This window comes from Lampetra fluviatilis, chromosome 3 (genome assembly GCF_964198595.1).
Source record: "Lampetra fluviatilis chromosome 3, kcLamFluv1.1, whole genome shotgun sequence".
In the NCBI taxonomy this organism is placed as follows: Eukaryota; Metazoa; Chordata; class Hyperoartia; order Petromyzontiformes; family Petromyzontidae; genus Lampetra; species Lampetra fluviatilis.
The window spans coordinates 20,866,861-20,891,893 of record NC_136277.1 but is presented as its reverse complement, the minus strand read 5'-3'; the positions used below and the strand labels follow the sequence as shown (position 1 = coordinate 20,891,893).

The 25,033-nt window shown below is 42.6% G+C and overlaps 1 protein-coding gene across 5 annotated transcripts in view; it reads right to left on the bottom strand.

The window, feature by feature from the left end:
- LOC144954281 (integrator complex subunit 14-like) overlaps nucleotides 1-20,308 on the bottom strand; it is a 98,762-nt gene extending 78,454 nt beyond the window's left edge. For 4 of the 5 annotated variants that reach the window (XM_078884806.1, XM_078884822.1, XM_078884828.1 and 1 more), the window contains exons 1-5: nucleotides 20,188-20,308; nucleotides 13,462-13,746; nucleotides 6,789-6,896; nucleotides 5,373-5,531; nucleotides 1,747-1,865 (exon numbers count right to left, since the gene is read on the bottom strand). In XM_078884806.1, the coding sequence (XP_078740932.1) occupies nucleotides 1,747-1,865; nucleotides 5,373-5,531; nucleotides 6,789-6,896; nucleotides 13,462-13,689 (614 nt within the window). In that variant the 5' untranslated portion in view covers nucleotides 13,690-13,746; nucleotides 20,188-20,308. Of the gene's footprint in view, nucleotides 1-1,746; nucleotides 1,866-5,372; nucleotides 5,532-6,788; nucleotides 6,897-13,461; nucleotides 13,747-18,903; nucleotides 18,998-20,187 lie in introns of all 5 variants that reach the window. The other variant, XM_078884814.1, reaches the window with a different exon arrangement.
- Between the last annotated feature and the right edge of the window lie 4,725 nt (nucleotides 20,309-25,033).

Genomic DNA, 25,033 nt, shown 5'->3' with positions numbered 1-25,033 from the left:
AGATGAGGGGTGACACGTTTTTTAAATTGAGCAAAGGTTCTCATGAAAAAGAAACGATGGGGAGGGAATTGCAAAGTTGAGCAGAGCAAGGGAAGAATCAGAAAGCAGTGATTAAACCTGCAGCGCGGTGGCTGAACACAGAGTGAATAAGCCAAAAAAGTGAGTCTGGCAGACCTAGCCATGAACATTGGTGGAGGAATCAGTGAGTGTAGTTCGCGGAAAAGGTCACATTTATACTGATATCATTTACCCTTTGCCAGTGAAGGAGATTACAAAGATAGAGGTCCCCGTATAGCCTTGAACAGACTGTTGGGGCAAGTGCTGTTAGCGAGCACCTGTAAAGGCCAGCTCGGCACACGAGGGGGTGGGTGGCCCAGCACCACACCCGTCCGCCTTTGTCTCCCTCGTGGCGATGTTTACACACCGCATCAAGTACTCATCGGAGACTGAATCGACCTAGGGGAAGCGCAGGACTAGTTCAGATCACCCTCACTGGTGCTGGTTGTGAGTGGGAACTGAACTTGGGTCGTTGCGTACGTAGTGCAGTGCGCGAGTCGTTACACTACCGCTGCCCACGAGGGAGAGTACGCACACGGACATACACCACACACACCCTACACACACACACCCTACACACACCATACACACACACACCCTACACACACACCATACACACACACACCCTACACACACCATACACACACACACCCTACACACACACCATACACACACACCCTACACACACACCATACACACCCTACATACCCTACACACACACCATACACACCCTACACACCCTACACACACATACACCCTACACACACACACACCATACACACCCTACATACACACCCTACACACACACACACACCCTACACATACATACACCCTAGACACACACACACCCTACACACACCATACACACACACACCCTACACACACACACACCCTACACACACCACACACACACACCATACACACCCTACACACACTACACACACACACCATACACACACACACCATACACACACACCATACAAATACACACCCTACACACACCATACACACTCTACATACACACCCTACACACACACACACTACACACACACCCTACACCCACACCCTACACACACACACACACACTCTACACACACACACCCCACACACACACCATACACACCCTACACACACACACACCCTACACACACACCCTACACACACCCTACACACCATACACACACACACCCTACACACACACACCCTACACACACATACACCATACACACACCCTACACACACATACACCCTACACACACACCATACACACCTTACACACACACACCCCACACACACACCCTACACACACACACCCTACACACACACCATACACACCCTACACACACACACACACCACACACACACCATACACACACCCTACACACACACCATACACACCACACACACACACCCTACACACCCCACACACACACCATACACACCCTACACACACCCTACACACACCCTACACGCACACCCTACACACCATACACACCCTACACACACACACCCTACACACACACCATACACACCCTACACACCCTACACACACACCATACACACCCTACATACACACCCTACACACACACACACCCTACACACACACCCTACACACCATACACACCCTACACACACACACCCTACACACACATACACCCTACACACCATACACACCCTACACACACACACCTGACCATGTTGTGGACGTTCTTGAGCAGCAGCTGCCCCTCCACCGCTACGATCTGCCCGCTGCCGTTGTTCATCTCTATGAGCTTCTCCAGGCTCTCCAGGGCTCCTATGCTCTGTAGCTGTTGGCAGAAACAACAATTTAATATTTGTACCTTTTTATATCAAGACGGTTAATGCTGCTGCCGTGGTGATGAAGGTCATCGCAGATTCCATTCGGCAATTGGTTCAAACAATGAGGCAAGCTTCTTTCATCCCCTTTGGCCCCCGTGAATCCATCAGTCGAAATGTGTTCACGCCACAGTGAGTTGCTAGGCATGTGGCGCACGTGGTGAGGTAAAGTATGGGTACTCCAACTTTTCTCAGGGTACATGCGAAACATTCCTTTGACTTGCATCCCACTGGGATATTTGCACAGGGTTGGTGTACGGTGATTTTTTCTGCAATATTTTGCTGTCTTTTCTTGGATTTTCTGTTTGCACATAGTCACTTTAAGATGTTTTCTTGTTCATGTTTTTTTGTTTGTTGCGGTTGCACCCGATTCAAGAGCCGAATGGCTCACAGGGCTATACCTAATAAATGAACTTTGAACTTCCTGCTGCCCTCCACCCTAACCCCACCCCCTGCCCCTTCACCAACTCACACTGAGCGGTGTGAGTTGGTGAAGTATGGTGAAAACAACCTCGATGACTCACTGAGCATGGGAGGTCCTTCATCCAGCAGCGAATTGACAAAGGGTAGTGACTTATTACAACAATTATTGTTAGCCAGCGAGGCCAACCCGTGGATAATTCAAATTATAATTGAGGGGAAAAAAGAGGAGCAAATTCACTAGTTTTAGAAACTGGTAAGTTTGTACGTAACTCCTCTTCTTAGGTTTTTTCGGTAAAGTCACGTAGGTAAAACATCAAAATGAAAGAAAATAAAATAAAATAAAATCAAAAATCACGACGTTTCGGAGGCAACACAAGTCTCCGTCATCAGGTGGGACCGTCACAGCCAGATTAGCTGCATCAAGTGAGGCAATGATTCAAGATGTAATCCCTTAAAAGCGAGTTGAGGGGGGGAGGAGAGGGAGGGGGGAGCTCATCAGACTATGGTAGCCAATGAATGGAACGTATCGGGAGGGTGGGGGGGCGAGGCCAAAAGGGTGGGCGACGGCGTGCAAGCGATTGTGCGCAAGCGGCTAATTACTGCACACGCCAACACAATGGGCAGAGAGGGGGAGGGAAGCTCTAATACACATGATAGACAAAAGAACGAAAATGCCCATGTTAATACCAATGCTGGCTGAACAATGAAGAGAGTACTGTTAAAAAATAACTGGGGATGTTAACACTCGGTAAAGTAAAGTAAAATAGTGCCTGTCAGATAAGATGGTCCAAAAAATTGTAATTAAGTCTTTTTTGCGTGGTTGATAACATCTTTCCAATGATTACTAAGTTATTTTATTTTCATTCATTTTGATGTTTTACCTACGTGACTTTACCGAAAAAACCTAAGAAGATGATTCCTTGCAGTCACGAAAGCTTCAAATCTAGAATTTACGTAACTCCTGTCGTACCGTACTTAATCGAGTCAACAGGTTTAGGGTGCGGTGCAATATCCACTGCACCACATGGAAAAAGTTTAAAGCATTTCTATTTGCCTTGCATTGAAGATAAAGCGTGCCTGATTTATTTGTTACAAAATAGGATTTTGTGTTACCATATTTATAATACCAGTAATTATATTTCTATTTAATGCTACATTGATATATAGCGCCCATATTTTAATCACAGTGTAGTTTTACATCCTTGTGCGTTTGTACTTAAGTGGTTGAAAGGGACGACGAATTGCAGTCACTGATGGAATCAAGGTAATTAGTACATCACAGTGATTGTGTACATGCACTGATCTGATTAATGAAAGTGAACGCTAATAGGATTGTATTACAATTAGCATTTTAAGCATCACAATAATCGATTCACATTAATTTCCTCAACCGATTTTTCTCAAGGGTAGATTTTGATTTTAATTTATCTGGCCAAAATAAATTAGGTGTGAATCCACAAGAATAGAAACGCTCGTATTAATATTACATTTTCACGTAGCAGCGTCATTCATGGAACAGCATTCACACAACGCTGCGCGATCCGCAAACGTCGAGGTGAGCATAGATTAAGATGCTTCCAGCCAACGATTGAGTGTTTTACAAGTCTTCTCCTGGCAAGCCAGAGTATGGCACCTCGATGTCCACGGGAAGAAGGTTTTGGCAACATTTGTGCGAGACACCAACTCTCGCAACCTCCACAGTGCTCCATTACAGGCGCGCAGAGCCTCCACTAGCTACCTTCAAGACCACTGGTTTAAAACAAAAACAAAAACACCCAAAACATGACAGTGTTAGAACTTTTGATTTAAAGCTTTCGTGACTGCAGGGATTCATATTATTTGTTCTTTCGGTAAAGTCACGTAGGAGGGAAACAATAAAATAATGTTTTTATTGTTTTATATTTTTATTATTTTATTGTTTCCCTTCTACGTGACTTTACCGACAGAACCAAGAATATAAATCGTGTTAGAACTGTCAACTTGACAAGCGTGCAACATTGTAACATGTATACACTGTACCTGAAGGGTAGCGGTGGCACAGTGGTTAGGTCACTGTGCTATTAATCTATTTCCCAGCCACAACTAGCATCAGAGGCATGTGGTATGTGAAGTGGTCTTGGGCTTCCTTCCTACTTGCTCATTTTGTGGGTCCACTCATTTTGTTTCTACAGCGGGGCCCGCTACCTTGAAGAAGCCCACAGTTATTCCGTCCGGTCTGGGAACTTTCTTTGTTGTTAATATTGCACAGGGCAGGTGCACTTTCCTGAACGTCATCCTCCTTATCTTAAAGAAATATCGTTCCACTGTGATATTAGCATGTTCTTGCTGGATAGGTCAGCATAAAAATCCGTCACTACTTTATCACTTCGCCTATCGTGTGTTATGGTTAAATCTGGATTTGTTCCAGCTGCCATTTGCGTTTTCTCAATGACCAACGTAATTTCTTCTGCTTTCATGCTCCCAATATTTAGCATGGCATCTTCAACCACTCTTGTGTGTTGTCCTCTGATTTCTGTTCTTACTCTTTCGTCAAGGTTATTACAGAGTTCCATATATTTTATATTTTGTTCGGTCAAATACTAACAACATCAAACTAAGTGCAATACCCTGCTGATGTTTTTCAGCATATTTGAAGCTTACGTAGGCACTGCTGATTGATATCAATGTGGACCTGCGTTGCGGAATACTCATTCAAAGTCCCATGAGTGGAGGTGGAGCAAGAGAGTGCCGAATCAATGATTCACCCCGTGCCGTGCGGTCTAGAGCACAGTCAGTGAAAACCTTGCGTGGATTAAAAAAAAACAAGAAAGAACAAACTACTCCCGCTATTTCAATTTTACCAGGTAAGGCCCACTAAGCTAAATAGCTTATTTTCAGAAGCGACCTGGCCACGATTGATAGTTCAACATAGTGGTTTCTCATCAACATTGAAATGAATTTCGGCCAAATAACTCTAAACGAGCGTCGACTCTAAATGCGGAGGGGTAAATCTGGAGGACCCGAACAACAACAACAACAACAAAAAGGCGAGTGACCTCATCGACGGTGGCCAGGCACATGACGTAGAGACGCGCGGGGAACGGGAAGGGCAGAGGAAAGCGGCCCTCGTCGTCCGTGCGGGCGCCCAGCGTGGCGAGAGAGTGACGCAGGGTCCCGCGGCCCACGCCCAGGCACCCGTCCGTCACCACGATCACCTGTGCGCAGGGTGAGGCGGGGGGCTTGTCGGTCAGGCACAATGATTGTGGCGAGCAATTTCACTTGGACCGGCACAATAGCGGCCCCGATCGATTACTGAGCCCTGCCAGCTGGCCCTCAAGCCGTGGAGATGGACTGTTATCCCAGGGGGCAGAAGAATGGCTTTGATTTCCTAAAGTTGAAGATAATGTGCGCCAATGACACCGCTATTCAACACCCTTGTTTCACACATCAATCTGTCCCACCGTTTGCGCCACTCTTTCAGGCTATTTAGGTCGGCGATTTTGCGACGATGTAATGTGTGATATCAGCAAAAAGGCAGAAACGTGTTGGGTTCTTATTTATATAATTTTACTGTTGTGAATTTACACAATTTGTTTCAGTGTCTTAATAAAACGTAAAAAGTGTCTATGACAATGTGCTGTTGTTGTGATATAGATGTTTTGTTCAGTAAATATATGTTTACCACACATTATTGAACTGAATATCTACAGTAAATATCTAATTTATTCATTAAAGTATCCTGCTTTCATTAAGTGTACCACATTCATTGAATGATTGTCCTGAATGTAGAAATGCAAGTTTTGGTTTTTAAACATGCAAACTGATTTATTGACTGGTTTACTACATTCATATTTTAATGAATATATCAGGGAAACATTTCTGATTTTTTTTTCTTCTGAGAAAGGAGTCAAAATTATGACCGAGAAGCAGCGTGAAACCAGTCATCATCTTGGCGAACAATTGAAATGTCGTAATTCAGCGCAACGTTGAGATTTACGAGATAATAAAATCTCTCTCTACAGTGGGCTGTGAACATCAGTGTAGTGAATTTCTGCTCAGCCGACATAAACCCATTTCATACAACACACACACCTCAAACATCGATTCTTAAACACGTACCTCGATGCACATACCCTGAACTTAAGAATGTATGCTCCTAACAAGCTTTGTTCAATGCTGATCACTAAAAGTTAACTTTAAAGACTCTCATCAACAGCAGGGGGCTTTCTCTCTCATGCGTTTACAAGGCTGTACTGCATGTTGTTTGACATTTCACTCAAAGCGCTCGCAGCTTTGCCAGTTCTTCCTTCATCCCTCAAATACTCCCAGCCGCGCGGAGCAAAATCTAGCACAACATCCCAGGTAACATCACGCGGTGGAACCAGAAAAAAACACAACGGGGAGTCCTTGCAGCACAACCACAAAATCCAACGCGAAAAGTAGCAGCGGTTTCACCTCTCGGTGCACTGTACCTGGCAGGGGGTCCCGACTCCCCACTCCTCCAACACGACGCGGCTCAATCCTGCCAAGGCCTCCTCGAGGCACGTCTTGTCACACTCCTCCAGGCTCACCAGGCCCTCCTGCAACGCAACAGCCGTATCGCCGCAGCGCTGGATCACGCGCCTCACCATTCACAGGGTGGCTGCCTTGTCGGTAGGATGGTTATTGCTAGCGCATCGCGTAGGTAGACTTTGCAGTAAGGATGAGCTTCGGATTTAGCAGTCACTGATGGAATCCAGGCCCGTTTTCGGACTTTATTGAGAATTTTCACATTTTTAAAATTTTAATTGTTATAAAAATATATATTTTCGATTTAAACGTCTCACATTTTATCCACCTTGTTTATATACTAGATGCAATCGTTTGATTAATTTTGATATAAAAAATGATGTTTTTATTTTGAACATTAAGTTCCAGCATTAGAACAATACTTTATATGTAAACGTTTTTATATTGTCAAATTGACGTCACGTGATGGCACTTGTGGCAGGTAAAGCATTGAAGCTTTCCTGGATATTTTTTTTCATTATAATAATATTTTTTTCATAAAGAGTGCTTACCAGTTAAAGGAAAAAGTAAAAAAAGAATTAAGAACTCCATGACTTTGAAGAATTCATCAAATAACTTTCTTTGAGCTCAGTTGTGCAATCAGCCCTTTTGGCATTACACGAAGGGCATACATACTAACGAGCTTATTTAGAATATAATAATGCAAAAATCAACAACCATCACATCACCAGGAGCAATGCTACATGTATAACTTATTAGGCATGAATTTTCACGGTAAAAAACTTTTTTAATAATTCAGGCAGAAATATGCCTCAACAGATCATAATTAAATATACCTGAGACTGATTTGTTACGTAGTCTGTTTCATTTCACAAGGGAGTATTATGATAGGTTTTTCCACTTTTTTCTGGCAACAATACAGGTGTTAAGATGTTAAAACACCAAACTGAAACCTTTTACAAGGAATCATGTCCACATTAACCACAATACTTGTGGTCAAAATGCAAACATAAAACATACTCTGATAATATATGCATTGACTTTGAAACAGATTGGTCCACACCAGAGACAGCTTTCTTTTGAGCCTCGTCTCAAACAGTGTTCGGCCAGAGGACGCCAAAAGGCGTACAGATAAAAGGGGCAAACCCCATTATCATATTTTGGTACTGGCAAAGGAGGTCCCATGATGTAGCTGCTCACCCCGAGCTCTCATTACTCTGATAGTGGCATTGCCTTTGGGCTGTACGCCTTTCGGCGTCCTCTAGTCTAACACCGTTTGAGTCGAGGCTCAAAAGAAAGCCGTCTCTGGTGTGGACCAATCAGTTTCAAGGACAATGCATATATTATCAGAGTATGTTTTTAATGTTTGCATTCTGACCACAAGCATTGTCGTTAATGTGGACATGATTGGTGTTTCAACATCTTAACACGTGTTTTGTTGCTAGAAAAAAGGGGAAAAACATATTATCATATTTTGGTACTGGCAAAGGAGGTCCCATGAAGGGAGTATAAATCACAGCAATAGGCCCAAAATCTAATTGTAATTACAGAATAGTACAGCCAAATACAAATACAAAGATCCACCTTATAGCCTCAACAGACATTTGGGGCAAGTGCTTTTAGCGAGCACCTATGAAGGTCAATACGGTACACGAGGGGGTAGGTGGCCAGCACCACGCCAGACCGCCTTTGTCTCGCCAGTCGCGATGCTTACACACCGTACTGGGTACAGTAGGCATTTGAGGCTGAGTCGACCTAAGGGAGGCCCAGGACCGGCTCAAATAACCGTCGCTCGTGTTGATCGTGAGCGGGCTCACGATCAACACATGTTGATCGTGAGCGGGCTCACGGTCAACATAGCGCAGTGCGCGGACCGCTGCACTGCCGCTCCCCACTCCCAGGAAGACGCACGGACACACAGCCGCATAGATGGACAGGTATGAACAGATATAAACAAAACACTGCAATTGCAAGCGTGATAAGGAAGGCAGAACCCCGTTGTTACAGAGGCCAAATTGCTGCAGCAGTTGTTTCATCCAATCTCACACTGCACTTGGTTGATACAATTGGACAAATTACTTTCGTTCTTGCAGATAAAGAAAGGTTCAAAATATAATGAAAAACGTTACGTGAAATACAACGGGATGTGCAAATGCAAGCGGACGTAATGTGTTTGTGCTTAAGTAAATATCTGTTTCTTCATAAACTGTGCACAGACTCACACAGCCAATTGAACGAGACGAACATTGTTTATGATTACCCAAGAAACAATTAACACGCAACACAAGGAAGTAACCACGATGATCTAAAACCCAAACAAGATTGCTACTGCACATGAACATGGGTCATTACGTGGATTTTCTGCAGAACCAATCAGGCTCAGGGAAAGATTTGGAAGGCCACATCAACCCAATTGTGCAGCTTATTTAGCCCATAATGACCCAGTAATTTATTTGAAAGACATCTGCAGGTACTTTAGGCAAGGGTAACTTTAGGGTATTTTCACAACCTGCAACACCACGTTTTGGACAAACACAGAATATCAATTACCATGACAACGCATCCATCTCTTATGCCGTAGCTTCAACGATAAGTGGCAATGTTTGGTATTTTGTGGTGGCGAAAGAAATATGGAAGCCTGGCCTCTCGCACTAGTGTTTACTGTATTAGGCGTGAAACATTGTAACGATTCAATTGATTATTGTTGATTACGCTCAAAATACATGCATAAAAATACGTAACAATTAACTTGTTTCAATTCACATGTTTTGGACGTATTGGGTTAAAGTCACGCCTGCTGCCACCTAAGGTCGCACTCATTACACACAAACGCATTGCACGAGTGAACCACAATTCCCTGCTGATCTCTTCAAGGATCAGAAACCATCATGCGAACTCCGGTCATCCTCGCAACGGCGTGTGGCTGGCCATCGAACAAAGACGGTCACTGCATCGCACACTTTCAGATGCGCTTCTGCGGCCGTCTGGAATGCTCTTCCTTCCGATATTAGGAAACCACTGGAGCTATGCCATTTTAAATCTAGATTGAAACTCATTTTTTTAGAACTGATTGTTTTGTTTAGTTTGTTGTCCTTTCCGCGCACCTCCGAGTAGCACGGTTGACTACATACGGTGCGAAAGTATTTCAACATACATACATACAGAGGCGCTATCATTCACTGGCATGTCATAATGAATAAACTCACGAGTTGAATCACGATACACATATATCGAATCAAAGGGGAGAGGTAAGGGAGAGGTTGGGGAGGGCGGAATCATTCCTCGTAATACATGTCAAGTCTGAAGAATTACCCTTGAGTCTCAAAGGGTGAACGACATATTCGACTAATTTGGTCAACTGCACTAAGACAACGACTAAATGAAATGCACAGACTAAGGGCCGGCTCAGCTGTGGCTTGGTTTGTAACGCAACCCAGCTCAGTCCTGAGCCGCTCAGTTGCTTCAATAGATGATCGAGTGGATCAGCCATGGGTTGGCTCCGGCTTAACTCTTGGAAATCCTGAGCTTGGTCGGGGGAGCATGCTCAGAGCCGGCTCAAGTTAATCGTGGGTCTAAGCCGGCTGACTTGAGCCAGAACCAAGCATGAGCCAAGCCATGAATAAGTATACGGACCGAGGGCTTGACAAGAATTCTACAATTAAAGCTGTCGTGACTGCAGGGATTCATATTCTTGGTTCTTTCGGTAAAGTCACGTAGAAGGGAAATAATAAAATAATATTAATATAAAACAATAAAAATTCTCATGACGTTTCGACTGCAACACAAGCAATCGTCATCAGGTGTGAAATTGTTTTATGTTAATATTCTTTTATTATTTCCCTTCTACGTGACTTTACCGAAAGAACCAAGAATATAAAAATTTTACAGGTTACCATCGACGAGACTAAGACCATGACAAAAGTGATTTTTAAAAATCCGACTAAATTCACACAAATTCACTCCACAATCCGTAGATAATAAGAAGCGGCTGAGCTGGAAAGAAGCATGCCTATTCGAAGGTGGCATTTCCCCCCTTGCATTCCCCATGTAACTAATCTTCCATGACCCCAGGAACAAGATGTGAAATGGATTATCGAGTGCAACTTTAGAGGACAGCTGTTCCCAATTTCATCTCCTGCCAGTAAATTACTTTCCCTGCGCCATCACATCAATGGGTAGAGTGTCTCATTATGCTGCTGTACGCAGGCCATATGACACATGAGGTGCTGATGATTTTTTTTTGTTCTTGGAAAGGGACATTAGCCTCCCCATTGGGTTTAAAACGATTGCACTCTGTGAACCGCAAACAAAACTAATTGCAACGATCACACTGGTGGGCTAGACGTCACGTAGTTGATTGTGGGGGTGAAGGTAGACGTTATGGGGTTGGAGAAACAATCGAAACTGTAAACCATTTCGTATGGGTGGAGCAATTCACCACCTCCCCCTGGCGATTCACTTGTCATTACCCGGGGTCGCGATTCAATAATAAAAAAAATACATTTTAGTTTTTCATTGCGAACATAGAAAATTATAGTGGCTGCAAGGGTCGCGTGAGCACAGCACATTAAATATATTACAAATTTAAAATATTTATTCTCAAAAACAGCATTCTATGCACCTCATGTGAGCTGAAGAATCAATACATTATTACACCGAGGGTTGCCACCATATAATTTTTCACAATACAACAATAATAATTTTCACATGGCGGTTATTGTGACATCAGATTCACACAACTTTGTCACTGTATTTTTGCACTATTATTTTCTTATTTGTGCTTTGCTGTACATACAATACAAATGAAGCTCACTAGAAAGTGCAACCGCAGTTTATTCACCTGTAGTCAGCTACAAGTCATTCAAATCATGACAACTTGACAATCTATAACACTTACATCACACATGCAGTCAGTTACACAATACATCATCACTAGAATTCGACTACAAAAATGATGGCCTTATGTTTCCCATGACATAATTCTTCAGGAAAAATACCCTCATGCAGAGCACTCATTTAATTGATAGTAGCCATGTATTTACAACTTCGATCATTATTGGCGTTTTGTATCTGATAAATATTTTGTTAGGAAATAGAATGTTTAAGAAAAAATGTAACTGCGATCATCAATATACGATGATTGTGGATCTTATATCGGTCACCAGAGTTATGCCTTACTGTTCAGTGACCTAAAAAAACACCTTAAATTACAATCCTGGACATGGGACTTTCTTAAGGAATCTGACAGATCCAGGTTTCCATGGGTACCAGTTAACATGCGTACAGAATCTCCCACTTTAATTCCCAATGCAAACAACTGGCACGCACAAATAGCTCTTCCAATGTGGAGACATCAGAGCTTTGAAAATAAATGCTGAACTTAACAATACAAATAATTCTGAAAAGTGTTGTTGAGTAAATAATTTGGTATATGTTAGAGACAATAATTCATGCCTTATCAATACATTTTGTTTAATTCATTTTGTGGAAACCTCTTGAGATTCTTCTTCTAAATTTAAAAGCTTTCATAACCACAGCTATTAAAATATGTACCATACGAAATAAAATTATGTAAACATCAACAAATTGCAGCAATGTAAACAACAATATTAAAACCCCTCTTGTACCTAAACGGGAGGAGGTAACGCAGGTAATTAATCACAGCATGACACTTCCCAAATAAGCTTCCAGCAGGTGGAGCGAAACGTCGGACGTTGTGCCAAACGACATGTAGCGCAACCTCGGAGCCAAATCGGAGAGCTCTACGGCACAGCCGCGAAAACCTGCACGGGGGCAGTGATGGAACCGTGTCGACTAAACTATTGGAAGTGGTGCGTCCCGCCATCGTTGGTGATGGCTGTCTAGTGGCAATCAAGTTCAAGTTCAAGTTCATTGATTAGGTATAGCCCTGTGAGCCATTCGGCTCTTGAATCGGATGCAACCGCAACAAACAAAAAACATGAACAAAAAAACATCTTAAAGTGAATATGTGACTGAGTGCAAACAGAAAATCCAAGAAAAGACAGCAAAATATTGCAGAAAAAAACACCGTACACCAATGCTGTGTGCAAAAATCCCAGTGGGGTGCAAGTCAAATAACAACAACAACAACCACAAGACAACTTAGATTAAGGCCATCAGTCTAACTCTGTACTACAACAAACCAACATGGCTAAACCAATACACTTTTCGAAGTCACCAAAATAAAGCCATGAAACCAATGAAACAGTGATCATAGGAACTGACGGAATTTTCACAATAAATGGATGATTTCGATTTAAAGCTTTCGTGACTGCAGGGATTCATCTTCTTGGTTCTTTCGGTAAAGTCACGTAGAAGGGAAGTAATAAAATAATAAAAATAAATAAAACATAATAAAATAATACAATAATATAATACATTTAAATATAATACAAAAATATAATATTATAATATAATAGTATCATATAATAATATAATAAAATATAATAAAATAATTATGTTTTATTTTTTTTTATTTTATTACTTCCCTTCTACGTGACTTTACCGAAAGAACCAAGAAAATAAATGGATGCCCCTAACGCACCGTGCCGTTTGGCCGCAGCAGTAGCAGCGGCGGCGGCAGGGCGGGTGCGACGCACGCATCTCAACCTTTACCTGCAGGGCGTTGTAGTCGCGCGTGAAGGGCACCACCAGCTGCCAGCGTGACGAGAAAGCGAGCAGGGCCGTGAACTCGAGGCGGTAGAGAGCCTGCACGTGCTGGAAGAGGGCCGACAGGGCGGCGGTGGCCAGCTGCCTCCGTGTGGGCTCCTCGGCGCCCTCGGCCACCCCGGGCACCGGGCAGGCCATGGAGAGCGAGCAGTCAAGGAGGATGGCCGTGGGCATGGTGTCTCCCGCACGCCGGCGGTCAGCTCGCTCAGCTCAACGTGTGGTCGCGCCCGGCTGTGATGGGACGACAGCGGTGGTTACAACAAGTTCAAGTTCATTGATTAGGTATAGCCCTGTGAGCCATTCGGCTCTTGAATCGGGTGCAAACGCAACAAACAAAAAACAAAAACATGAACAAGAAAACATCTTAAAGTGACTATGTGCAAACAGAAAATCCAAGAAGAGACAGCAAAATATTGCAGAAAAAGTACCGTACACCAACACTGTGTGCAAAAATCCCAGTGGGATGCAAGTCAAACAACAACCACAAGATAACTTAGATTAAGGCCATCAGTCTAACTCTGTACTACAACAAACAAACATGACCAAACCAAAAACTTTTCGAAAATCACCAAAATAAAGCCATAAAAGCAATGAAACAGTGATCATAGGAACTGTGACCGAATTTTCACAATAAACGACGTCAACAACATGTACTGAAACACCAAACTCTGCAGCCATAGCTTGGTGTGCAAATAACAAACAAGACAAAGACACCAGACGGCAGCCAATGTGCTCTTCATTGTAATTTCGAACGACGGCCATTTCATGGCATGCCTGCTCTACACGTTGGTGTCCAAATAGAGCCCATCGGAAATCTGACCACGCCATACTATAATGGGAAAACCAAAATGTGGAGTAAGCGTGACATGTTAAAAAAAAAAATTCAAGGACAGTCCTGAGTGATTAACCGCCCACACCTAGTAATAGGTTTTTACCCTTTCAACTGGTACAAAAACTGAGACCGTTATACACGGGATCATGTTTGCAATAACCACAACACAAGCAGTCAAAATGCAAACAAAAAGAAACAACTCTGATAATGATAGTGCATATCATTATAATTTAATTTAATAATGATAGTGCATATCATTATCAGAGTTGTTTCTTTTTGCTTGCATTTTGACTACTTGTGTTGTGGTTATTGCAAACATGATCCCTTGTATAAAGGTGTCAGTTTTTGTACCAGTTGAAAGGGTAAAAACCTATTACTATATTTTGCCACTGGTAAAGGAGGTCTCATAGTGTAAACGCCCACACCCAGTGCAGTATTTGTGCACAGTGTAAGTATCAACTTCTATAAATGCTCACAATTCCTATTTTTTCACGCACAATAACGTATTCTTAATGTCGCGTGCATTTGCTAACTGGTAGAGTACACTAAGACGTTTTCCAATGGTGAAAGAAGCCTGCGCTCTATTTTTGTCCGGTGACCTATTTGTGCACCACAGTGTACCTGTCATCTTCTAGAGCTGTTCACATATTTGACCTTTTCAGATATCCGCCAAATACCCCCAGCCCTTCCTGTGAGTTGCATGCACGCCATTGTGGTGCGTGCGTATTTTGAGCAGAAATGTGTCCGTTCTGAAGCATTTTGTTCAACTGTAATTGTACAAAACAGTAGATTATAGCTTGTTCATTACTCCTCTTTTGAGCGATGAATTTGATGCTTCAGTAAACTTGTCAAACTTAATAAAAATAAGAAAAGGTTTGTATTGTTATTAATAAATCGCATTAGTTGCTGGAACCAGTCAGCCGAAGGAAGAGTCAATATTCTTTGTGTGACATTAAACGAGGCTATTATTTTTTTATTCACCAGTTATTATAGTGCAGTATATGTACATTGCACGGGCAACCACCATACAACGTAAGGCCCATACACACGCAAAGCACTGAATGTTGAATCAACATGTGTCCTTTCTATTAATCAACCAATTTGTATTGTGCATAATATGAATCATATACATGCTATACCATATATACATGTATGTCTCTGATGTATTTATCGGTTGCACCCTTATGGTGTTCGATTTCTACAATCGAGGTAAAAAAGTGAAGCTGTTCATCTTCTTGGTTCTTTCGGTAAAGTCACGTAGAAGGGAGATAATAAAATAATAAAAATAAAACAAAATAAAATACAAAAATTATCACGTTTCGACCACAACGTAAGCAGCCGTCCTCAGGTGAAGAAAAGGTCTGACGCTGTCTTTCCGACAGCCCTGTTTTTCACCTGAGGACGGCTGCTTGCGTTGTGGCCGAATCGTCGTGAGAATTGTATTTTATTATGTTTTATTGTTATTATTTTATTATTTCCCTTCTACGTGATTTTACCGAAAGAACCAAGAAGATGAATCCCTGCAGTCACGAAAGCTTTAAATCGAAAAATTGAAGCTGTTCAGTTCAGTTTCTGGGCACGCTCCCAGCATGTGGAGCGAGCGAAACGTCGGACATCGCCCCTAACACATGCGGTACAACCTGCCAACATCGGAGAGGGAGACCGCACGACCACGGAAACCTATGCCAGGGGTAAATTCAACAAATTATTCTCGTTTATATGCAGTTGCCTTCACAGATATGCGTGCCAATCTGTTCTGACAACAGCTCCCTCCACATGACGGCGGATAAGAGGAGTTTTACTGCACTACATAAGTGAGGGATTGATGTCAGATAATGTAGCAGGCGGGCTTGTGGTAGCATCGCAGTGAGTGCCAATCGACAGGCGATGCATGCCAACTCCATATCCGTGCAGCGTGCCTCTCGGCCGATTCGCATCGTCGTCGGAAAGCAGAGAAATTGGCCACTTGGCAAAAAAAGGAAAATCCACGAAAGCAAAAAAAGCCGACAATGATTTTCACCAGGAGCTCCATGGCTTCCCGCGGCGTGAGAGATTATGTACAAGGCAAAAAATTGATTAACATGGGTCAATCGCCGTCGTTTCCAAGAAACAAAACGTGCTCTGGACGAGCCGCAATCTGCCCTGCAAAGAGCTTAAACAAAGGGGATCACCCTGTGGCCTCGCCGCAACCTGCCCACAGAATTGCGTAATGTGCTCGCATGTCGAACAATCACGTTAAGCCTTCACCGGGGCAGATGAAGAGAGTTAGAACCAGAGATGGAAATTAAAGGGCGTGTGTGTTTCTGCAATCGTGCCTTCATTTACCTATCAGCGATAGGGATTTACAGCCCTTGCCAATCACACCAACGATCGGCTCAAATGCAAATGCTGCAACTGACCAAGGAGACCTGTAAGTGGTTTAAGCTGAAGTGAGATAGTACAACTTTACAGAAATAATTTTAATTGCAGCCAAAGCCTCACTCACTGACAAAACGAAGACAAAATATTTTCATAACCTGATTTTGTTCACCATTACCACAGTGTGCATGTGTAGTAATATCATATTTTAGGTGTACAGCAGGATGTTCGTCACCTGGTACATATTGAAATTACATGTTACGTGTGATAAATAAGAGACGTGCAAAAATTCGCTCCCACCTCGTAATTCGATCATTTGTACCAAACTCGGGGTCACAATTCGATTCAAGAATTAATTCTGTTTTTAACACCGTGGTGCAATGTAGCACCTGTAGTCATTGCATGAACTAGTTAGATAACGATATATATGAATGTTTAATAATAATTATTTATTCTTACAGGTTACCATCGAGCAGTAGATTTTATTTTAAGTAATTGATCAATGCTTTTCTACGGCTCTAGTAATCAATGTATTGTTATATACAATACATATATTTGTGTCATGTTAAGCTTTAATTACTTACAACCTAGACGTGCTTTGGTGGCATGCATACAGCTTTTTTAGACAATAAACGGTTAATTACTTGTATATAAGAGTTATCTTTTAACAATATTTTTGGGGTCTTTCGGTAAAGTCACGTAGATAGGTTCAAAGAAAATAACCAAAGACATTTTCTTTGAACCTATCTACGTGACTTTAAGAATATGAATTACTGCAGTCACGAAAGCTTTAAGTCAAGATTACATTAATGCGAATGGATGTTTGCCAGTGCAACATGTATAATATTTACATCCATGTCGCTGCAATAAACATGTTCTAGAATAATTGGAAATGGAAAAAAAGTTGGATTTTGGGATTTGCATCCTCGCAACATTCACGTTCCTTTACATGCTGTTCACGCCGCACTCTGATTGACTGAAATGAGGTCACGCGGCGTTAGTCGGGCTGCAGAGGGCGACTCTTCAGAAATGAAACACGGCGGCCAATATTTGTACGCGAGATAATCCAGTAGGTGGCGATGTTGCAAGAAAGTTGTATCCCAATTAGAGTGTAAATATAATCAATACTTTCAGGAGACTATTTCCAGGTCTCGCTTGTGCTTTAGATAAATGCGAATATGAAGATAATTTACCACCGCTTCCTTGTCACCCCTCTTAACCGTGAACAACTCTGGATAATGGGAGACATCCATTGAGGGATCACACGATTTTTTTCAGGTCAATTCAAATGGCCAAAGATAATGGCAACACCCCAAGCGCAAGAGTAAGAACAACAAGCAACAACAGCAGTACAAGCAACAATGCCAGCAATAACAATAATGCTAAACAGCAACATCATCGACAACAAGGCACAAATCGAATAGTCCCTCTGCTAAATTGAGCATGGAGCAGTGCACATTCCCAACGGGTTCACAAGTCATTGATGTCAATTCCACGTTCGTATGCCGGGTGTTTGTGCATTCACAGAATCACAATCTTTATTTAGACTGGAGGAATCCGATGAGCTATGAAGCTCTATTTCACAGATGTCCAGTAGGGGGCAAGTCAGAAAGTTACAACAGAAATACAAAAACCGATAGGAGTGCAAAGTATAGAAAAGGTAAAGCAAGTCACGATAAACATGTGTAGTGCAAATATAGTTATACAAAAAAGAACCAATGTTGACTGCCTATAACGTTTTAGACATTTGTGACGATGTGTGACGAGGGGGGGGGGGGGTTGAGAAATGTGACGTCACATCAAAATGCGCAACTTTAAATAAATATAGACAACACGTTCTACTTAATTAAATAAACGTTTTAATAAATGTTTCCTCCTACAACATAAGAGTGCAGCGCCACATTATAGTTTAAAGCGATTTGAAGCATGTTATATTTTCAAAATGGAAATATGGTTTTGGGGGGGGGGGGGGGCAGAGCTTTGTGACGTCATATTTGAGGGGGGGTCTGACTTTTTGTGACGCCGTGTGACGAGGGGGGGGTCAAAAACCGTCCAAAATCGCGTGACGTCATTTATGGACGGCCCCTTATCGATTGTGTTCCTTTGATTCTCTTGTGACGCTATCGATTACAGTATTTTGTGTTGGTCACCCGATATGAGCAAATCTGTCCGCAAAATGCATCTCGGGCAGTGCTCACGTCTAATGCCGTCGCATTTCCATTGCGCGCCTCACTGGCCGTGGGTGAGGAAAGTCCACGTTCCCACGACGGGAGCTTGCAACTCCACTGCTGGCTTCTCAAGGCACCACGGTGCCGCAGGTGATACAGCAAACAACAAACAACAATAGCACTCGCGGACTGCACAATGAACCGTAAGCAATGAGGGTAATCTACAACAACATGAACAGCGGCATGCAACATCAATGTTTACAACATAAGCAGTAAGGACAGAGCAAAGTCAATAACAGCAGCAGCAGCAGCAGCCCCAACAAGTAGGAGGACCACTTTGTCCTAAACAAGTCAACAACAACAAGGCATATTCTATGGCTCTTTCGGTAAAGTCACGTAGATATAAAAACAAATATATATTTGTAATTATAATATTTTATTATTTTGTTTTTATTTTCTACCTACGTGACTTTACCGAAAAAGAAAAATACTATTTGTTATTAAATATTAATTTTTTATTAAATATTATTTTTTATCTCCGTGACTTTACCGAAAAAGTAAAATAATATTTGCTATTAAATATAATATTAATTAAATATTATTTTTATTTTATTTTCTACCTACGTGACTTTACCGAAAGAGCCGTAGAATATAAATTCCTGCAGTCACGAAAGTTTTAAGTCGAAAGGACAAGGCGGACAAGCAAGATCGACGTGAATCATCCAAATTCAGACCAAACCTGTAACGGTACCGCACGTGTAAGCACATCGCACGACCATTGCCACTCAAGGTTCCAAGTCGCATGTGGAAACTGTACATTCCCGTGGCGGGAGCTTGGACATCCATACCACGGCCCACTGTTGAGCGAGCACGATTTGATCTCGCACTTTAGCGGCTGCAATAGCGCGGAAATCATAGCAACAAATAACGGCCCCACAGCAGCAAAAAAAAAATCATCTCGCTCCGTAACATGGACAACAGCAACCACAGCACCTCGATCCGACAGCCGACCCAAAAATAGCATCAACATGTACTCCGATAAGAAACGGCAACAACACCGGCCCACGGTATCGTGCAAACAACAACAACAACATTAGCATCATCATCATCATCAATGCACGGGGAGCGAGGAGCGGTGCAATTGCACGCTCGGCAGTCGTCATCAGCAGCAGCAACATCAGCAGCAGCAGCCTGCAGCGACATCCACACCAGCAGGCAGCAAGGCACGCGAGAGCCTGACACAGCGGGCAGCAGCAGATCAGCTGTCAGTCACGCAGGGCTGTGGACCGCTGAGCTCGCAACCCGCCCTCTCACTTTGTGTCACCGCCCCGAGGTCACAAGCGGGCCCAGCATGGCACCAGCAGCAGCTGGTCGAGGGGGGGGGGGTGCGAATCGACGGGGAGGCTCGCAGCCTGGCCGGTCTGCCTGGCTCCGCGTGCCCCGGAAGAGCTCGGCGTGTCGGGGCTCGACAGCGCCGCTACACGAGCATCCCCCCCCCACCCCCCGTGGCTCTTTTTTTGGGTCAATGGCACATGAACGGATGGATTTTGCATGCGTTGTGTTTGCGTGAGCGCAAGACGGAATGAATGCAAGGACGAATGAATGAGCAGCCTGGTTTGGTTGAACGAATGCGTGGGCGAATGCATGCAAGGGTGCATTAATGCAAGGGTACGTTTAATGAACGTCATAATTGAATTAAAGAATGTCAGGGGCAATGCAATTATGGATGTGTTGATGAATTGAATGAATGCAAGGATGAACGTATGCATGCCAGGACGAATTAATGTAAGGGTGCATTGATGAACGTTATAATTGAATGACAGCGAATACGGAAAAATGCAATGATGGGTGAATTGATATGAGTGAATAAATGCGAGGATGTGAATGAACGTAACGATTGAATGCATACAATTGTAAATATAATTGAAATAATTTCAGATGAATTACGTGACTGAATGAACGCAATTCTGAATGCATGTAAGGAAGCATTAATGCACGTGATTTAATGCAAAGATGAATGCATGCAAAAGTATTTGCCATAGTTTGCATCGAACAAAAAGTGAATTCAAAACAACAAACCGACTCTGTAGAAGAGTGCTAATTGAAAAGTCATATTAGAGTAGTTTTTGATGCAATAAATAGTTGTCATTACAGTTAAAATGTATGCAGTATTTATAAAGTGCAAGTTTTCAATTAATAGTTGTACGTACACATTGACTCTATCTTTCACGACTCATCAAATATGATTTATTTTTTATAATTTGAAATGTTTACCTCTACGCAGGGAGAAATGTATCACTGAATATTGTCGAGGTCACTGATGAGAAGACTTCAGTTGGCCAGGCAACAGGACCGCCATAGCACGCGACGATTAAGCGCTGCGGTGGCGAGAAGTTAACTACATCGTCCGGCATACAGGAGTGGTCGTGGGTTCGAATCCCTACCCTGACGCCTGTATATTTGGATTTTCGGTATCTCTCTCCTCGTGGTCGCGCGGATTTTTCTCCGTGTCCTCCGGTTTGTCGAAACATGCGTTTGGAGTATTTAGCTGCTATAAATTTCCACGTGATAAGCCACTTCGTTGAGCTATCATTTGTGGCCAAGTCGCTTCTGCAAAATAGCTATATAGCTCAGTGGTCCTTACCTGGTAAAATAAAAATAGTTTCAAGTTAAATTTTAGTTTAGATGTGGTGTGACCGATGCCAAAATATTTCCACGGTCACCAGCCCAGAAAGCCTTCGGCTGAAATTCAGCCCTACCTGTAACAATGCAGATACATGTTATCCGTAGGTTATCCACCTGGGAGCGCTCGACACTACAGGCAAATATATCTGAAATTGGCACATCTTCTTTACCGTGATCAATGACGGTTTAATAATTGTGGGACAGGGATTCATATAAGGGACAATGTACAGGGTGGTCCAGATGCATTGTGACCCCCAATACATCTTGGGGTCACAAGAGGTTTGATACGAGTTTGTAGGTATGTTAAACTTCTTTCGCACGGTACACATCCAACCGTGCTATACTATTGAAGATCGGCTTGTCCTGAGCGTATGGGCCCCACGAAACATCACACAACAGCAAAAAACTATGAATGATGCTCGAAAGGTTGTTTGTGAAGGAATTAGCAAAGAGGCTCCACCAAAATGGACAATACTGCGATGGGAACATGAGCTCGTTTTCCACAGGATTCATTTTGACCACCAAAAAAAAGGACTGCGAGTCCTTCTACGCGAGAGGAGCAATGCGCAGGGGTTTGCCGAGATCAATTAATTCTAGATTTGAAGTTTTCGTGACTGCAAGGATTCATACTCTTAGTTATTTCGGTAAAGTCACGTAGGTAAAAAATGAAATTAAAATTAGCAGTAAATCTGGCTGTGACGGTCCCACCTGATGACGGAGACTTGTGTTGCCTCCGAAACGTCGTGATTTTATTGTTTTATTTTTATTAAATTTTATTTCATTTTTTACCTACGTGACTTTACCGAAAGAACTAAGAGTATGAGATCAATTAAATTGGGGGCACAAGACATCTGGCTCACCGTTGTATTTAATTGCGCCTGCATGTGACACTTCTAGAACGGTGCTTTCATACAACGTGGAAACTGAACACAGTGAATGCGTTCTCTGAAAACCATCTCAGGGATTGATTTTGGTATGTTTGCTTCCAAACTAGCTTCGCAGCTTTCGTGACTGCACGAATTACTCTTCGGTTCTTTCGGTAAAGTCACGTAGAAAATAAAATAATAATAGAATACGACGTTTCGATTGCAACACAAGCAACCATCGTCAGGTAAGAATGAGTGAGATAAAAACAAACCTAGTAAATCTTCTTGGTTCTTTCGGTAAAGTCACGTAGAAGGGAAGTAATAAAAATAATAAAAATAAAACATAATCAAATAATTCTCACGACGTTTCGGCCACAACGTAAGCAGCCGTCCTCAGGTGAAGAAACAGGTCTGTCGAGAAGATAGCGTCTGACCTATTTCTTCACCTGAGGACGGCTGCTTGCGTTGTGGCCGAAACGTCGTGAGAATTATTTTATTATGTTTTATTTTTATTATTTTATTACTTCCCTTCTACGTGACTTTACCGAAAGAACCAAGAAGATGAATCCCTGCAGTCACGAAAGCTTTAAATCGAAATTTAAACCTAGTAAACTTAGAAACACAATGCAACACAACACAGAGAGCCGGTCGACACAACAGCCAACACGCCACCTGTCTGACCAGCGCCACTGTGTCGAGGACGTCAAATCGTTGCTCAGAAATTGTCAAGGTGCACACGCACGAACCGCGCGCATTGCATTGCACCGTCTCACTCGAGTGCGTTCAGCGACAAGTGCCCGCTCGCTTGCGCACGATGTGCTGCAGAGGACTGACTCTTGTGGAACTATTGCCCAAAATCGGTCGAGAAATGGTGGCAATTGAGCCATTGTGGCAATCTATACACCGAGTACTGGGCGGAACTGCCTTTCTATCAAACGCGTGAATCAAGCGATTTATCTTCAGGTGGGACATCACTTCCAATGGAGTCGTAAACGGTGAGTCGATGTTCATCAACCCACTCACCTTAGGACGGCTGCTTGCGTTGTCGCCGAAACGTCGTGAGAATTATTTAATTATGTTTTATTTTTATTATTTTATTATTTCCATTCTACGTGACTTTACCGAAAGAACCAAGAAGATCAACCCATTTGTGTTTTGAGATGGGACATCGTCGAGACATCGTGGTCTGCGTAAACGTGCAGACGCATGAGTACACCAGTACACTAAGCACCGCGTTGTTTAGTTTATGGGAGAAATATTCATAAGAATGTCCAGGTGTGAACGCTGATCTATATACATGGAAATGTACATTATTTCGACCGCTCACGGGGCATTCTAAGTCACTCCCTTTTTCTCTGTCACTTGCGCCACATGGCGTGACCCTTTTGCTACCGATTTAATTCATGTAAAATTAATTAGGGTTTTTTTCTTTTTTCTTAAAGCATCTTGCGTTAGCTCGTATCGATATACACCTCACGTCCTTGCTATTCAATACAGAATTGCCTTGTCATGACTAGATCAACGGAAGATGACTGTCTGTCCTGCAGCTATATTAAATCACTCCAAGAAGGCCGCCAGCGCATTAAGTAATATTCTTAATTAACGTCAAATCATAGTAAGGGTGGGGAGGGCGGTTCCAATTGCAGTTCTGTATCAGAGCCTAGAAGGAAAAGTGGTACCTACGATGAGCACGGTTTGACTATGTACGGTGCGAAAGAAGTTTAAAATGCGTACGTACACAATGAGTTGCGCACTGCGGGACAAACCCCAGTGATCTTAGTTTGATTTCTGGCCACGGATTGCATCGGTGACGAGAGATATCTGTGAACGGTGAAGTATATGTTCATGCAATTCACGTGGGTGACATTATGGGGAGGCACTCATCCGGCAGTTTATTGACAGATATATTATACACCTGCATCAATGATATAGTCTAAAATACCAAATATTACGTAAATATCATGTATTGTGAATATATATGTAAATATAGATACCCTTGCTCTGCAACGGAACATAAGAGACGGCTGTCATAGTCATACTCTTCTCACAATCATGCACTCGGAGCGCTGTAAGTAATCCGCTTTTCGCTTGGAAATTTGTATTAATACTGTATTCTCTAGGATTTAACAAATATTCTGGCGAAAGAATCACATTCATAGGAGCACACATTGGAACGTTAGAGCAATATAAATGAACGATGTCAGTCTTAAATTTCGATTTAAAGCTTTCGTGACTGCAGGGATTCATCTTCTTTGGTTCTTTCGGTAAAGTCACGTAGAATGGAAATAATAAAATAATACAAATTTAATTATTAAAATAAAACATAATAAAATAATTCTCACGACGTTTCGGCCACAACGCAAGCAGCCGTCCTCAGGTGGAGACCAGGTCTGTCGAGAAGACAGAGTCTGAATGACAAGCCCCAGGCTTGGAGCAACTATTTAAGCTGGGATGGAGGGGCGAAGAGCGCCTTGACAAGAGAATTAGCATATCAAGAGGAATTTAGCATATTTATGGGAAATGCAGATATGCGATTAGTACTACTTGTGAAATGCGTAGGAGGTTTGGCGAGGGGTTTATATTCTATTTTTATTATTTTATTATTTCCA